The sequence below is a fragment of the Abramis brama genome (assembly GCF_963993115.1).
Source record: "Abramis brama genome assembly, chromosome: 1".
NCBI lineage: Eukaryota > Metazoa > Chordata > Actinopteri > Cypriniformes > Leuciscidae > Abramis > Abramis brama.
Genome location: NC_139963.1, coordinates 25802944 through 25821733, shown reverse-complemented (window position 1 = coordinate 25821733; position 18790 = coordinate 25802944). Strand labels below are relative to the sequence as shown.

Genomic DNA, 18790 nt, shown 5'->3' with positions numbered 1-18790 from the left:
GTACTCGCAAACAAAGAACAAGCAGAACCTTCAGCTGTGAAGCATAATGTCCTAATTTGATCTTGAGTAAGAAGCCGTCCTCTCCCACTTGATGCTCTGCTTTCTTCTGTAGTTCCTGGATCAGGTTGTCCAATAAACGCTTGGCTTTAATCTCCTCTTGAGGGTTCTCTAAATCTATCGCATCCCTGACAGAGGACATACAGACACAGCAAATAACACTGATGTAATAAAAAATGTCAAAATCTGCAAATCAGTTGCAGTTCAAATGAGCTCAGGCAAACTCTTCACATACCAGAGTTGTCCCTCTATCCACTGGGACAGGTAGTGTCGCACCTCTATGGGGAAGTGTTGCCCGTAGAGAGACTGCATCTGGTGCAGAGCATCTCCCTGCAGCTGCTGGGCCTGGATCCACACTGCCATTTTCACTCTGACAGAGACACAGTGTCGGGTACAGTACAACAAACAAGTGAGAGTTAGGGAAAATTAGAAATGCAAAAAAAAAAAAAGGAATACCAAAGAGATGCTCACATATAACGATCATATAACATTGACGAATAGTTATACATCATCGCACCATAGGCCCTGCCTTCTGGCATTCAGTCGCTTAATGGCTACATTTGCCTACATTGGATGTGAGCATCACATTGCGTCAATATAGATGCACATTCAGTTTCTGACATACTCCGCGTGCTTGTGTCTGTCGACAACAGGACAAATGGAAGAGTGAAAGAGCTTTTGCTTTGAGGCACAGTGTAATGGAGAGTTCGCAAAGAAACTTTTTTGAAAGCTGAAGAAGCCAACTGTATTTGATCCGACAGCTGCATCACAAACCATAAGTAAATTATTTCATAATGTTTTTTCTGTAAATGACAAAACATTCAGATGCAATAGCGAGTGTGCATTGTCATTTCAATGACAATGACATAGAGGATCAAAATGAGGGTTGCAATCGTTTTTCCGCATATATATATATATATATGTGTTTTTTGTACATCCATGTCATGACCCCTTTAATTAAACCATTCAAAAGTTTAAAGTTGGTAAGATTTATTAATTATTTTTGCTCACATTTGCTTACCAATGCTACATTTATTTGATCAAAATAGTAATTTTGCGAATTATTATTACAATTTAAAATAACTGTTTTCTATTTTCATACATTTTAAAATGTATTTATTCCTGTGATGGTAAAGATATTTTTTTTTGTGAATAATATGTATTATTAAAAAAAACTCATATGAACAAAATCCAGATCCATTGTCATATAATGAGAATGTAACCTAAAATGTGTGCTTTATTGTAATGAAAACAATGTACAAATGCAAATAAAAAATAAATTTGATAAAGTACTAAAATAGTATTATAATGATTATTAATCTTCATATATTGGTTCATATATATTGGTTGACCACCATTCATTTGTGTGTGTGCAGAAATGTTAGCTTGTATCTGTGTTTGTGTGTGTTTATCTAATTCGTTTTAGCCGTCAATATAACATCCCCACATGACTTGCTTGTCTCTCAACTACAGGCACTGCTTAAAGCATCAAATTCTATGCGCATAAACACACTCGAAACTACATATTCAAACATCACTCCAGGCAGGGTCATCTGATCAGTCCGCTGACAGTTTTTATGGTGATGACTGCACATGCGGAAGTGTTTCCCCATGAAGTGCACTAAGTCAAGGTTTCTTGCAACACACACTCACACACACACACACACACACGGCTGTAAATAAAGTCATTTTCAATAGAAATTCACAAGATTAACACCTTGATATATCTTATTTTTTAGATTTATTAATTAATCATTAATTAATCTTGATCTTTAAGAAAAAAAGTGAAAATGAAACTGTAATCGTGTCAAAATTGGTTGAGTCCCTGGACTTCAGTTTGAAAATCCCCTGCTCGGAAGTTGCTGTGGTAAGAAAGTGTCTTCAAAGAACATAAACATGCAAGACAAAGCAGCAATTAAAATGAGCCATGTGAGAAACCGTTGCATTTGATTTGTTTGAGCTGTCACCTATGAGCATATGAGCTTCAAATCAAAACGGAAGGAACTTGTAAGAGAAGAGAGTTCACAGCCCGCCTCTTCCTGTCCAACTTGTTGTGTGTGTGTGTGTTCGCATATGTGTGAACATGTGTGTGTTTCCAAGCAGTGCAACCACACAGACATGTACATGAATTGAAAGCTGCACACCTACACAGACACAAAAACCACTGATTTCCAGTCAGCTTGCCACACACACGAACACTACACTTATAAAGAAGGCAGACACAAAAGCCACTCATTGCCAGTCAACTAACCACAAAGACAAACACTTGATTCCGGTTGATGTGAAGGATTAAGGAGACTGATGTTTGATGTGATTTTGGATGGTTGCTGCTGCTGAAACCAGGTCAAATGTCTCTCTGATCTTACGAAGCATTCCTGACCCTGACAGCTCACTGTACCCATTAACACTTCCTCTCACACCTCACATTTGGCCTGCTCTCTTCACCACTCATTCAATCCTATTAGATATTTGTTGGCTGCTGATAAGCCTACACTCTTAAAAGTAAAAGTTGCAAAAGGGGGTTTTCACAGCGATGCAATAGAATAACCATTTTTGGTTGCCCTAATCTTTCAATGAAAAGTTCTTGAAAGAACCTTTATTTATTTTTATTTTATTTTTTTTAGTGTGAAGAACATTTTAATAATCTAAAGCAGGGGTGACCAATCCTGTTCCTGGAGCACCACTGTCCTGCAGAGTTTAGCTCCAGCCAAAATGAACACACCTGAACCAATAATCAAGGCATACTATCTTCCAGACAGGTGTTTTGAGGCTAGTTGGAGCTAAACTCTGCAGGACAGTGGCCCTCCAGGAACGAGTTTGGACATCCCTGATCTAAAGAACATTTTCCACTATGAAGAACCTTTTCACAATTGAAAGGTTTCATCATGGATGTTAAAGGAACACGCCTTTTTTGGGGGGACTTTAGCTTATTCACCGTATCCCCCAGAGTTGGATAAGTCCATACATACTCTTTTCATCTCCGTGCGTGCCGTAACTCTGTCTGACGCACCCACCGCTAGCCTAGCTTAGCACAAAGACTGGAAGTAAACGGCTCCAGCTAGCATACTGCTCCCAATAAGTGACAAGATAACGCCAACATTTTCCTATTTACATGTTGTGATTTGTATAGTTGTGATTTGTATATACAAATAACAAGGTCACATGAGACACAGCCATCTTCTAACCGTATACATACTGGGAACTATATTCTCCGATTTTTTTGTTTTCACGGAGACGATCACAGTATTGGTTTAAAAAACTTGCACTTTGAAACCCGTTTTCAAAAGTCTGTGTTTTCAGAATTATGAATTAAATTGCAATTCCCACATCTTTGATCAGCGTGTCACATAACGCAGCGTCTCACATTTGCACACATAATGTGACCACACATGTAGTCCTAAGGCTAGAACTTTATGATTATAAGGGCCAAACAAGGTTTTCAGTGCAGCTGTGAACATCATACATAAAACATCTGAAGAGGCCATTTTACACAAAGATGCTCTTCTTCTAGACTTCTCATCTGCATTTAACTACAGTACCTAGTTCCCTTGAGGCTAAAGCACAGATCAAGCTGTGATTCCATCATATTGTGAATTCTGGACTTTCTCTCCTGCTGAGCGCAGTATGTTAAAACAACAGAAACTACCGTCTCAAGCTTGTTTGTTTCTACTGGGGCTCCTCAAGGAACTGCGATCCTCCCAGTGCTATTGTCCACATAAGTACACATAACACGAGGGATTCAGATAAGAACTTTTAAACTGTAGATGATACAGCTCTGGTAGACCTATCCTGAATATCTGAGGCCAGCTGCATGAAACCGGTTTTATTTCCTACCCAGGGGTGCATTTCGCCAAGCCAACTATGGTCGCAAGTTTCGCCGTTATCTACAAAATTCAACAGAACTTGCAAACAGTTGGCTAACGATGCTTTTGGGAAACGGCCAGGCAAGTTTGAGATAAGTTTGAACTCTGGTTTTTCGGGCACAAGAAGGTGAATTGTTTTTAGCTGGCTAACTCTCGCAGGTTTTATTCTGGGTTAGAGATCGCAAATCAAAATGAATCAGCTGTGAGCAAAGTGACATGTATCTGATGCAATAAAGTCACTTTAGCAGTTTAGTGAAAATATTTTGCTGCTATTTATTTTATTTATATTATGAATAATTATACATATAATACATTATAATTATGTATAATTCATATAATATATCTATATAATAATTATATTAATTGTCAATTAAATTTAAAAAAAAATATATCATATAATTTTTAATATATAAAGTTTTTAATCTGATTAAGTTTACGTGTATTCTTCTGAGCTCTTTGTGAATCTGTATAAATTATTATTTAAATTCAGTTGATAAATGCATTTATTTTTTCATTCAGCTGCCTTCTCAAACTCTCGCTGCAGCACCATTTATTCCTGCCTTGTATATACATTTATAAATTCTTGATATTTATAGAAGTGAATTGCACCAGCTCTCTCGCGAGAAGTGAATCAAACTGATGTCAGAGATAGTCTTATAGTTTTGCGACAGTCAATCACTCTTTGCGGACACCATAGAAATGAACGAGAAGTGCCGTAAACTGAATCCTTATAAAAATCTCTTATAAAAAAAGCATTTTTTCATAAACTCTATGTAATGTAAACTCTAAAAATAGATCAATCCAAAACTAATGTTTAAGAGACATGGGCTGCCGATGGGCTGTCGATTCATTAAATTATAGGCTGTTTCCTCACAAAAGTCGTTTATTCTGCGTAGTGAAGTCTCTACTCCATTGACATCCATAGAAAAAACGGCCTCTGGTCTCCTTCCCTGCGTACCATTGCGCCAGCAGGAGTTAAGCTTTTTTTGCTAACCTTGCAGGCTTGTCTTCAAGTTGCTTTGCTGATGCTCTCCATGTTCCATGTGATTGGCTGTTTGCTGCACATGACACTCTCTAGAGTTAATCACAAACTCTGGGTCAAACACTGAGTTGACAGGCAACGATTAAACTGAACGTTGTGAGCCCACTGAACCTGATCTAAACCAGGTTGGATCTGTATGGTTTGATCAACTTTAAACCTACTCTGAAACTAAGAGTTTATTCAACAGGCGGGGGTGCAGATAGAGAGTGTGGTAAGGTACAGTATAGAGTCCTGGATAAGCAGTGACAACCAAGATGACATTTTATTGACCTCTCGGTATCTATATCTGCAGAAGAATCATACTTGGTAGCGCTGCCTTACAGTAAAATCTCATTGGTTGAAAGTCCCACAACACATAGCTGTATATTAAACATCAAATCTATTCTGATTGTCTGCAACAGTGTTGCATCACATGGTTTCATGTTCATCGTGGACAGACAAATTGCTTGCCACTTTAAATTCTGGTCAGGGAGCAGTGTTAGTAAACATAGAGGTAAATTCCAATATCTGTAAATCTATAATATCAATAATGTCTACAGCATTATTTAGGTCTATATAGGTATCAAAAATTCCCAAACACCCCAGGTCAGTAGGTTCAAAAAGTAAACTAGCAAAAAATATGAAGAAAAACAACAACAACAACAACAACAACAACAACAACAACAAAACCCATATTTTTGTTGCTCAAACAGAGTGAAAAATTTAAATAAATCATTAATAGTAAAAGTTAGGCTGTGTATGAAGCACTGTGGCCTTCCTTGGCCTCAGGACCTTTATGACCTCTTAGTTGTGGAGGAGGCTAAGAAAATAAAAATACACTTCTCAAATACCTTGAACCTCCACCTTCAGGGAGGAGGTAGATAATTCCTCCTCTCAGTAAAAACAAATTACAAAGGCATTTTTTCATTCCCGTAGCTGTAAGCCTTTAAATAAGGACAATGCCTGACTCTGTGAGGGGATGTGCACCATGGGGGAGGGGACTGAGTGCATATTGTCAGTCCCTGTTTTACTATGACTTAATTATGATTTGTCTAGTATTTGTCTTATGGGTTATAATATGTGCCAAAAGCCAATGTGCAATAAATGGTATTGTATTTTATCATAACATTTTATAGACATATCTGGAATTTTTATTTGATCGAAATTTTGGTAACACTTTATTTTGAACTCTAATGAAAGTTAGTAGGTGCAAAGTAAATCAGTCAACAGAATGTGTTAAAGGTACAGTAATATTGACAGCTAGCAAGACAGCAGACAGTTCAAATGGGTAGCCTACTGCAGTCCAAATTCTAAATATTGGAGAGGGTTGTTTCCCCGCTACCTCCTCCTCAGACTCGACGCTCACGCGGGTTGCGCAACGTACAGTGGAAGGCGATGAGCACTTACACTTGTAACTTGATTAATCCGCGTTTTAATATGCCTCTGGACATAGAGCTTTTCAGATGGCTGCCGAGGATTTTTAGGTTAGGTAGTTTGTTTGCTGACTTCCATGGCTACAATACGCTGTGTTTTCCACCAGCTGGCAACCCGGGGTGTCGAAATACTATTGGGTATTCGAAATACAATGGCAGTGGGCGAGATCACACAGACCAAAACAAAAGCAGACATTTGATAACCTTGATAACTCAAGGTAACCATTTTTGTTCCCTTTCGTTTTCGGTCACTTCGACATTACGTCAGAAGCTGACATTATGGGGAAACATCTTTCTCCTTAGCTTTTGATGTAATGTCTCATTCCCTCATCTCAGGGAAATGAGGTTACATTTATTAACCGGAGATGTTTTCTACTAATCTCCATCATTACATCATTATAACAGCAACAACAAACAATAGTATTTACATCTCAATAGGAATCACATTGCAATTAAAATCACATCAGAATAAAAAAGACAATCATTCAGACACACATGCAGACATTAATTTTACCTCTTATCTCAAGCTCTCTGTTACCATCTAAGAACAGGAACTTTTGGAGAGGAAACCTGGAAAACCTGCGTGGTAGAGAGACAGAAAGAGAGAAGGAGAGAACTGTATAAGTATTTTTGTCGTAGCTTGTACAATTTTAAGCAAAAACAAAAAAACAAAAAACATTGAGAAGTAGAAGTATACATTTCTGTATGAAGAAGTACACAATGCAACACTCCTATTTAATTAAACAGAGATATACACACTGAACACGCCAGGTAAGAATAACAATAGTTAAAAGGGATAGTTCACCCAAAAATGAAAATTCAGTCATCAAGTTGTTTGATGGTCCCCATAGTATTGTTTTTTCCTACTATGAAAGTCAATGGGGCCCATCAACTGTCAGGTTATCAACATTCTTCAAAATATCTTCTTTTGTGTTCAGCAGAAGAAAGAAACTCATACAGGTTTGGAACAACTTGAGGAAATGATGACAGAATTACATTTTTTGGGTGAACTATCCCTTTAAGGTCTGCAAAACTGTTACTTCCTCTCAGTCTGTTGTTCTTTCCTCAGAGGGAAAGAAAATCTAAGAGAGAGAGAGAGAGAGAGAGAGAGAGAGAGAGAGAGAGAGAGAGAGAGAGAGAGAGAGAGAGAGAGAGAGAGAGAGAGAGAGAGAGAGAGAGAAAGAAAGAAAGAGGAATCTGTCTCCACTGACAGTTGAAACGTTAAATGTGAAGCATTAAATCTTGATCTATGGTTACTGGGTGCATTCACAAACGCTGAATGGGGAAACTGAAGGAAAAAACATTCTCTGGACAGAGAATAATCAACTGATTGGATAACTTAACATGCAAAATTAACACTCATATTGAATGCAAAATGTGGTTCTTTTCTACAAAAAACAAACAAACAAAAAAGCAGTGTAGGATTTAGTGCATTCTAGATTGATCCCTGAAAATCGCCTGGTTGTCTGACATGAACTAAGACTATGACTTATCTCTTCTAAATATGACCAGCTTCAGTCAGTTTTGGCTGTGTATTTTGTCTGCACTGCACAGGATGAGAGCAGGGTTCAAAACTAACACTTGCCAAGCACCAATATTAAATAAAGTTTCTCGCCAATTGGCTGATAATTTTGTTTGAAACAGCATGATTTAAATCACATTGTAAGAATGAGATTCAACCCTCTCTTACGTAAGAGACTAGCTTGATTCAAATGAAACAGTCTGAAAAACACATGTGCCTTGCCTTCTGACAACTTCGTCCTCTAGGATGCCTTGAGTAATTTTTTTCCTCTAGAATTCCATGTGGCTAAAATACATGGGATATTCCTCGCATTCAACTTTCAAAATGAAAAGGAATAAATTCACAATGTGTCTTCTTCATGTTTTTGTGCAATTTCACTGACAGATGGAGCTGTCACCAGCTTGTTTACCTGCACGGTTTGTCACTCAATGAAATTTGTGTGCGGTTTTATCTACAACATTTGGTCACAATTCACTTTCATTCTATGAAAAAGATCAGCAAAAAACACTATCTATATATAACTCCATCTGTTCCTTTTACCCCAGAAAAAATATAATGTTTTGATCAACAGCTATCGACAACTCAGTCGACAATTATCACTTTCGACACAAGCGTGATACCCAAAGGTACAGATTCTTGCCTATTTTCAACACAACTGACTTTAGAAAGCCAGCCAGGATTAGACGCCATGGGGAGGATTATGTAATCTCACAGAGAAACTCTCTCTTGACAGAGGCCATGGTAAGATAAGAGGGAATCCATGTAGAAAACCATGCGCGACAGATGTTAATGAGGCGAGGAGGGGAAATTTGTGCGTGATCTGATGTGATAGCGCAGAGAGAGGAAGACAAACATAAACATTTGTGAGTGAGTGCTTGTGAGGAGGAACAGATAAGCAGGGAAGAGAATACAAACACTGCTTTAGATGGCAAAGAGGCATTTGTATGCAGTTTCATTTGGTGAGTGGCGGCAAGTTTATACAGAGTGAACTGTCACACATACAGTATCAACACAAAAACACTCATCCGACACTTTGCAGGCAGCTGGAAGGGCCGAGGGCAACTTTCTTAAGGGGGCAATGTTCAAGCGGCCACAAACACACACACCATCTGTGTTTTTATTGCATTTATTGATGGCCGCACAAAGACAACCCTGAAGCTGTTGCGTCACTCACACTGCGCAAATACTTTCAAGCTGATATCCAAAAGAGCATTCCTCGCTCTCTCACACTCTTCCATCCCTCCAAGGCTAATATGATGAAGCAAATCCAAATCAATCCCCCACCATTTCCACACTGACTATCACTCGCTTTCTCTACAGGGAGGATGAATAAAAGCATATTTATGGCCGGGACTGGTGCCAGCTGACCTTATGCAACAACAACATAATATAATATAATAATAATAATAATAATAATAATAATAATAATAATAATAATAATAATAATAATAAATATATATATAGACACACACACACATTCCAAGTTCTCTTCAGATGTAGTTCTTGCTTTCTGGGAATAAACAAGCCATTTTCCCTCTCGATCTTTTGACAGAAATTAGACTAATGGTGCAAAGAATAAAAGAAGAGTTAATCAATAAAAGAGTACTTTTCTCTTTAGAGAAATAATTCAGCTGTTATGTACTCATTTCTGAAGCCGTATGATGTGCTTTCTTCCATGGACCAACAAAGACGATATTTTCCATACAATGAAAGTGAAAAGTGACAAGCATCAAAAAGACTAAAAAGCAAAATAAAATATTCAACTTGTGCGCCATTTTCTGAAGTAATTTTATATGTGCTATATGTGAGGAACAGTCACAGTTATGTTCTGTTATGGTCATGTTTCTTTGTGTTTTGACACTGCCTTCATTGTCTGCTAGTTTGACCCAGTTTTCCTGTGTGTTTGATTTAGTCATTCATTGTATTCACCTGTTGCCCATCAATTATCTCATTAGTACCCTTGTTTAGTTCTGGTATAAGTACTCCCTGTTTTGTTCAGTTCTTTGTCTCTTGTCTGTGTTTGATGTTATTTGTTATTTTGTCTGTCTTTATCTTCATATTACTCATTGAGGATTATTAATTAAAGACTTTCATATTTGTCGTAGTGTAGTCTATACAACCAGTCTGTGATGGGAACATACTCAAATGAAATAAAACGTACTGAAAATTCATGTATATTCGCTTAATTTCAATAGTGCAGTTCGATTATGAATATGGGAGATCATGTGATTAAAAGTGAATAAGTACTTACATTTTTGACTACGTTGAATACAGCATAGCAGTCAACTGACCTACTGGTTATGGAAATTTTATGGTGCTTTTTGTCATTTATGGAGCTTGACAGCCCTGGTCACCATTCACTTTATTATATGAAAAACAGCAGAGTGACAATTCTGCAAACTTTAGCAGTTGCATGGAAGAAAGAATGCCATACAAGTTTAGAACGGCATGAGGGTAAATGATGAAAGAATTTTGTTTTTTGGTGAAAAAGTTTGTTCAGAAAAATCTTCTTACCACATATAAAAACAAACCATCCGGGACAACAGAGCACTGTAATAAATATGGACATGACACAGTAGGCCTAGTGTCTGGGGGGAGAGTCCACAGTCTGTGGGCTACAGCCTGAAAGGACAGGTCTCCCAGGGTTTTATAACGAGTCTTTGGGACCATTAAAAGACTCTGGCCTGAGGATCCAAGGGCACGGCCTGGGGAGTATGTGCATAACAAATCAGCAATGTATTGTGGGGCCTGACCATTTAAAGCTCTAAAAGTTAAAACTAATATTTTAAAATCAATATGAAATTTGATGGGTGTGATTTGTGTCCTTCTGCCAGATCCTGTTAAAAGCCTTACCACAGCATTTTGAACCGTTTGAAGATGATTTAGAGCAGATTTGTTAAAAAAAAGTAAAAAGAGAGTTACAGTAATCTAAACGTGAAGAAATAAAAGCATGGATACCCATCTCAAGACCATGCAGAGTCTGATAAAATTGCCCTCAATTTTGCACTATTTCTTAGATGATAAAAACAATTTCTGACCAAAAGTATAGAATGGCAGTCCAAAGACAAACCAGACGCTAAGATTTCTAAGGCTCGACTGGACAGAGGAGCTCAGAGAACCAAGGTGTTGAAGGATGGATGGGATTTTGTTGTCTGGGGCAACAATTAGGGTTTCAGTCTTTTTCGAATTTAATTGTAGACAGTTACTAGCAAGCCACGATTTTACACAAGAAATACAATCCAATAAATCCGTTAAATCCAATAAATCTGAGCAATACAGCTGTATGTCATCAGCATAAAAATGGTATGGCACATTGTGCTTTACAATGTTGAAGAAACATGTTGCTTTAAATTAAAAGAGTCTGTGAGTGTTAAAAACTCAGACGCTACATTACAAAAGGGGTCGTCAATGTGTAAATTGAAATCACCAAGAATTGAACCTTTGTCTAATTTAATAATAGTAGATAAAAACTCAGAAAACTCATCTAGAACTCTGGTGCAGGACCAGGAGGTCGGTAAATTAAAATACAATAAAGAAGTCAATAAAAGAAGTCAGCCGCTGCCACGTCTCAGTGAGGGCCATGAAATCAAGATTTTTGTTTGTGAACAAGTCTCCCAGATAAAGTGCCATGTTCAAAATGGAGCGGGCATTCAGTAAACAGAATCTGAACAGAATCTGTGTCTGTTTGTGCGTGTTTGGTATCATTAGTCTAAATCCTGATTAAAAGGTCAGTCTATCTGAGCAAGCACAGGCAGTGACTCATGCCTGTTTGTGAGCTGATGAATGTGTGTGTGTGTGTGTGTGTGTGTGTGTGTGTGTGTGCGTGCGCGCATGTTTGCATACCATCTGCCATTGCATATCTGATCAAGTTAGACAAACCCTCCAGAGAGGCCCTCATGACATCTATAAATACCTCGGTCTCTAAAATACCCTAAAACAATATACAACCAAGATTATTTCCAAGATTGAAAAGAAAAAGTCAGAAAATCATAATCAGCAAACATGAAATAATATGTCACGCATCTGGCGGAGATTAATCTGTGAGAAGATAATGTGAGCATCAAACTTCCTGTGCAGGTAACAATAGCAGCCGACTCAACCGCCGTAATCGCCACGCCTACCACTAACCTCCGGTTGCCATGGCGATGAAGCGCTTGTGAAAGGTGCATTATGCCTAGAGGCTATCAGCCGGTCGCACTTACTCACCAAGAAAACAACACACACACAAGAAAACATGGACACTTACAGGCAGTTTGTTTCTTTTTTTAGGATGAGCATGAAAAAAGACATATCATGTTTGAATGAATCTACTCTGATTACCTGCTTCATATGTCCATTAGCACAGCGTATGGAATCTACTTTTCACATTTTTAAGCAAATGCTTGGAGCCGCTATGAGTGGGATGGATGGATAGATGGGTGGATGGATGGATGGATGGTGGGAAAATGAGTGAGTACATGAAACACGGAAAGGTGAAGTGTTTAAACTCAATGATCCTTGGACAGACAGACAGACAGACAGACAGACAGACAGACAGACAGACAGACAGACAGACAGACAGACAGACAGACACACACACACACACGTACACAGTATGAATAGTTTGAAGTGTTCTGTGAAGTGGATACATTAATTAAAGCATTAAAGCACAGGAGGAACACAAACCAGCAGATTAATTCACTCTTTTTCTGAATCCCACAAGCCTCGCGGTTATTCATTCCCTGAAATTAACACAGAAACGCCTAAAATAAGGCCAAAATGGGGAAATTATTAGTCATTTTTTTTCTAAATGATCAATGAGTAATGACTATATAGCTAAACAATGTTATTCAGAGCATATGTTGACTTATTGATTCCACTGCGCTGTTTCCCAGTTCATCTGTAACGCTTTAAAGAGCATGTGTACAATAACGCCACACAAAATGTGCACGGCTCTCTTGGGCCCTATTAAGACCAAGGCCAAAGTGACTTTAATAGGGATGTTCATTCATTCATTTAATTTGTCAAGCGAATGGATTGTTTTCTTGGGACTAGGTGGACAGCAACATCACAGCGCTTGAAACTGGGTGGACACAAATATCTGTCATATATTCTCTCATTGCCTGTTACAAATTATATCACCATTAATAAACACAAACCACCATCATGACAGACCTCGTATACTTAACGGCAAAATGAACGACAACAAACTACTTTTTGCACATTACTAAACAAAATACAGATTAAAATATTAAAGCTGCTGAAATATGACATATATGTGATGTGTGTGTATAATTTCAGAAACTACTAAGAGTGCACTAAACAGCAAAGAGAAGAAGCATTCGCCTGAGGATGTAACCATAGAAACGGTAGGCAACGGTAGCACTTTCTGTTAGGATCAATAAAATGAATTCAACAAAACATAGCCTAACTGTCATTATTTAAAGCTTTGCCATTTTAAATACCAAAAATGTATCAAAAAAATGTAGTTCTTAGTTTAGAATGTCCTGAAGCAATCTGAAGGTTAGTTAGCTAGTGAAAGTCACTAAATAATTCACACACTTACTACTACTTTGACTAAAAATAATGAATTATATATGTATATAATTCATTATTATTCTTAAATTGCCCTTTACTCAATATTTGTGATTCTTTTCAAACAGGAGCATATTTGGATTTTTAAATTGCTGATATGTTTTAGGCATCAGGTCAAGAATGTAATTTAATTATGTAAATTCAGAAAATGTCAATGAATGTGGCTGAGCAACTTGGACTTTGAAAGCAAGCTGTTGTCTGTCTGACAGGAAGGGCTTTGGCCAAATGAGCAGCATACCAGTGGCGTTGATGAGACCCATCATACTGTTTATTGGGATGCTGAGGCTGACTGTGCCAAAAGCTTTGCAACTTCAGTACTTAATAGCCAAATTATCTTCATTTGCTCTAAATTTAAAGTGCCCAAATAATGTTTTTTCAAATATTACCTTTCATGCAATGTGTAATGTAGCTGTCTGTGAATGTAAACAGTCTGCAAAGTTGTGATGCAGAAAGTGCACGATAAATAAATATATCGACTCTCAAAAGAAAGAATCAACTCTGAACAGACTAAAAGAGTCATCAGGAATTCGAATCCCACTTTCGTGAGGGCTACACGTCACTGGGTAACACATTTGCATAGTGCCCACCTATAGTCTTCATTGGCTGTCTGAGAACAATGTTTACTTTGACCCTCAAATGCTGTAGCTGGTGTCTCAAATGCTGTACATGTCGAGAAGGCGCTGTTTCTGCTCTGCAAAAGCAAATTCTGCTTTTGATTTAAAGAGTCAGTGGTTAAAATTACCACAGCGATACAACAGCAGTATAACCTTTTCACGATTGCTTCTCAAATTTCTGTGAGGTCTAAATGGGATTTATAAAACGCTTATCCATTGAAGATGGGACAGTACCCACTTTATCAGGGCCAACTTGCTCCTCAGAATCACAACCTGTAGGTATGATTAATTATTGATGTATATATTTTCTACCGGGTATTCAAAATACATAGTTTTGTGTTTTATATTGTGCTAGTTCTCCGGCTAACTGACTAACTCACGTTATTACTAACTTAGGCTACTGAAATAGTTCTGCTAAGCAGCTATGGGCTCACTATTACCTGAAATTGTGTCCGTTAATGCATATTATCTGATGTTTTTACTATTTTGAGTAATGATAAAGGATGGAGCAAGATTTGTTTTACAATCTTTAATGTTACATCAGTCATTCATGTTAGTGCTGCTCGGCTAAAGTAGGCGCCATTATTGATACAGTTAGACTGTTCACCACAATAAATAAAAAATATACACATCGGTTTGTTGATGAACATACAGTACACTTGTTAAAGCTGATGCAGTTGCAACATCTCATAATGTACCTCAAACTGAGTTGTGTGTCACTCACTGAGAAACGTCCTTCTCAAGTAATCCTTGCGATGGAGGTTCGGGTTGAATAACTGGTTCTTCCAATGTTTCAGCATCGGACTCGCACTCAGATTGATATGGTGAAATCGACTCCATTGTTACTGTCTTTACAGTGTGTAAAATCACTGAAATTTTGGAAGCCTCCGGGGCAGAAGTTTTTGGTAATGGGAGTTTCGTTTCCGACACGCGTGGTAAGAGGTAGATCAATCACAACAGACTGGGGCGTCTAACCAATCAGAGCAGAGTAGTCTCTTGAAAGGAGGGATTTAGAGAGACTGACTTATTGGATGAGTCGTTTATGAATCATTGAAAAAATGTGGTGATGTGCAATGTATATTATGAGAAATCTTTTCAACCTTGTAATGTAATGTAAACCTATTGTAGGAGAACTCCAAAACAAAATTAGGAGCCTTTAAAATAGCATAATAATAATAATAGGGGCACTTTGAAATTGTTCTGCGAGAACAGCGACAGATGTTTAGCAAGACTGGTATGTGGAGTGTCTCTGTGCATTTGCGTCTGTCTGTCTATTAACAGGTCCTTTGTGAAGCTTATTTTAAACCTCACACACTTTTTAAATGCACACAGGGGCGGCGCCAGAGAATTTTTAACGTATGTGCTGAGGGGGTGCTAGATCATTGACGGGAAGCTGCGCAAAACTTGGCCACTAAATATTTAATATTCAATTATTTTAATGATCACAATTAAAGTTTTAATTTTATTAAATTGAACAAGCGTAACATTCAGCATTCAATCAAATATTCTAAAAGATGTAGGCTATTATTAATAATAATGTTATTTCAACATAATATCTCGTTATTTCAACATAATATGTGTGCGTGCAACAAGCAAGATGTACATTTGTAAATCCGGTGACGCGTGCATTGATTTTTATTAATAAACTAGTGTTTTCTGACAGTGTCGACTGCAAAGATGAAGTTGACGATCGCCATCTCCGTAGTGAACGCGCCTATAGAGAGAAATGCACATAATGGATTACATAATCAGAGAGTAGCCTTTTTCTTTTTTCGTTTTGTATTATTTCGTTTAAAGACATTTCAAGCTTTGTGTATTTGATGTATTTCTCATGTCTGTGTGAGGCATACACTGAGTTTCGTTAAGTTAGGATGAGATGCGCTCCAGTTCACGTGCAATGCAAGTGACCGCGTGGGCGCCTCCATGATTATATTGTCTGTTATATTTGCTTCTTATTCATTAAATCCAGGCAATTGGTTGATGAAAAATTGATTAAAATTAAGATACAATTTATACAAAACGAAATTCATTTTAAAGAAAGGCTTTCTACAAAACAAAACTTAATGAAGTGGTCGAAATCATGTCTGACCCACTCCATGTCTCATATTGTGCATCCTATCTTAGTCGTGCTGTTCACTTTTCATAAATCAACATAAATGGAAAAAAAATAACATTATAATATTTTAACAAATATGAAACTAAATGCGCTTATTTAATGGCTACAACAGTATAGTAGACCTACAGACTCTCTATTTGTACAAATTGCTGCACATTCATTTAATTCTGAATTTTGCACACACAAGTTGAAAGGCATTTGTTCAAATCAAGTTCATGGATAATTGTGCGTGCATTTATTAATCATTATGATACTAAAAGCATAAAGTAGGCTGTGCTATGTACAAAAATTCAGATGAGCCCAGAATATGAACGCAATTACACGTTAAGCATTTTCCTCCCATAGAAAACCATTATAAAAACGCTTAATGTGGCTTAATGACGATTAGAATGTCCCCTTATTATGTCGAAATAGCGAGATATTATGTCGAAATAACATATATTATGTCGAAATAACGACTTCTTATGTCGAAATAACGCTATTTGAAATAACGACTTAATATCTCAAAATAACAAGAAAAGTTTTTTTTTTTTTTTTAAATGCGGTTCAGGGCTTCCATAGAATACAGCCTGAATATAATTGCTTCCAGAAATTATTTTTGGGTGTGCTATCGGGGTGCTTTGGTCTTTCTTGGGGGTGCTGAAGCACCTGCTAGCCCCTCCCTATAGCGCCGCCCATGAATGCACAACATCTGATCATGTTTCTGTTAAGAGTCTAGTATATATGTGTGGGAAAGGGAAAAGTATATGTGTATGGTACAGTAAATGTCTCTATCTGCATGTTTGTGTGTTACAGTATGTGATTTCCATTTAACTTCCGTTGAACTAGATCGGTCTGTAGGTGTAGCAACCAGTTAGTAAAGCATCTTACATGCATGCAAGACAAACAGAGGATTTCATAAAGTTTTATTCCAGAGCAGCTGAAATGAACTATGGACAGATGGTCCAGTTCTGTTCCAGGGAAAAAGCAGCTGTCCTGTACACATTTCTACACACACACACTTTTAACAAAGGTGCACATAACCATCTAAAAGCCCAATTTTACCTGAATGATAAAAACTCAAGTTAAGTGCACTTTCAAAAAGAACATACAAAGACAGACTGGGAAAGGTAGTAGTGAATGGATGTTAAAAATAGAGCTCAAGAACAAAGGAAGGAAGTGAAATGGAAATTGTGCTGTCTGGACATGCGAGGTGTAGAAACAGACTGAACGCTGGTGGAATGAGAGGAATGAGAGCTGTTAAGACGAAATGATCAATAAGTAACTTCATAACTACTGGTTGCCATAGAAAACTCTTAAGTTTAAAAGCGTGCCAGAGAGACACACACACACACACACACACACAGTGTTTTCATGTTTTATGGGCACTTTCCATAGACGTAATGGTTTTTCTACTGTACAAACTGTATATTTTCTCCCCTTACACTAACCCTACCCCTAAACCTACCTATCACACGAAACTTTCTGCATTTTTAAAAAAACTCATTCTGTATGATTTCTAAGCTTGTATGATTTATAAGGCGTTTTTCTCATGGGGAACAAAAAAATGTCAAAACTTACTGATATTACTAAGTTTGTAAAAGGGCATTTGGTCCTCACAATGTTGGGTTTACCTGGTATACACACACACACACACACACACACACACACACACACACACACACAGATATATCTTTAACATTGGCCATTTTCATGTTTCAGGGCTTGATTTTTCAGATTTCATCATTTATTTTTCCTACTTTTTAAGCAACTTTACCCAGAATTTTAATCTTAAATTCTGAAGAGCCTTTAAAAAATATGAATTACATTACAACTGTCACACAGTTGTGCCATTATTTCCACCAAAATTAGCAATTTAAATAATTTAAAAGTTCAGCATCTGTCAGTCACTACAACGTTATGTCGACTGACTAATGGTGTCTCATTTGGGAGCCCCAATCACCTTTGAGTTTTAGAAAAAAGACCAATGGAATTGGTGAGTGGAATTTGCATACCGAGCCATTCCCTCGTACATATGGGTATACAAGATGGCAGCAAGCATCTGCACTCATTCAGAAGTGCAGTGAAATTTCCCTGGGTGCTTCAGCGCAAAGAGCAGATTTCCCTAAAAGAGCAAGCATGGTCGGCGAGCGTCTTTTTAAAGATGCCTTTCCGTTCGTGTGTTTCTGGATGCGGTCATTTCCAGTCTTCATCTGACGGCCACTTTCACTGTCACACATGCCTGGGCTGAGACGGCGTTCGTGGATGGTTCAAGTCTGCACTGCGAGAACATGACCATGTCAGCACTGCGGTCCCAACTCTCCCTCCTTGTGAAGTCTGGAGTCCCCTGTGTTGTTACCCAGCCCGCTGCCGTCCCTCAGGCCACTAAACCCTCCAAAGTCCATCGAAGCGGCTCTGATACAGGCAGCCCAGAGATGTGCGAAGCTGCTCTCAACCCGGAGGAGGGCTGGGTGTAGAATCTTTGTTTTTTTTCTTTAAACTGTTCCCACATTACCCACATTTTCAATAAAAGAGCAGTTTCCTCAATCTCTGGGCCATTCAGGGCGTGGTCAGGCAGTGAGTGATGCTATGCTTCCTCATTCCCAGCCTC

The 18790-nt window shown here is 37.9% G+C and overlaps 1 protein-coding gene across 1 annotated transcript in view; it reads right to left on the bottom strand.

The window, feature by feature from the left end:
• stat5a (signal transducer and activator of transcription 5a) overlaps window positions 1–18790 on the bottom strand; it is an 85443-nt gene that overhangs the window by 30264 nt on the left and 36389 nt on the right. Inside the window, exons 2-4 of the mRNA XM_084135709.1 lie at window positions 6889–6953; window positions 293–427; window positions 29–185 (exon numbers count right to left, since the gene is read on the bottom strand). Coding sequence (XP_083991835.1) covers window positions 29–185; window positions 293–420 — 285 coding nt within the window. The 5' untranslated portion in view covers window positions 421–427; window positions 6889–6953. The remainder of the gene's footprint in view (window positions 1–28; window positions 186–292; window positions 428–6888; window positions 6954–18790) is intronic.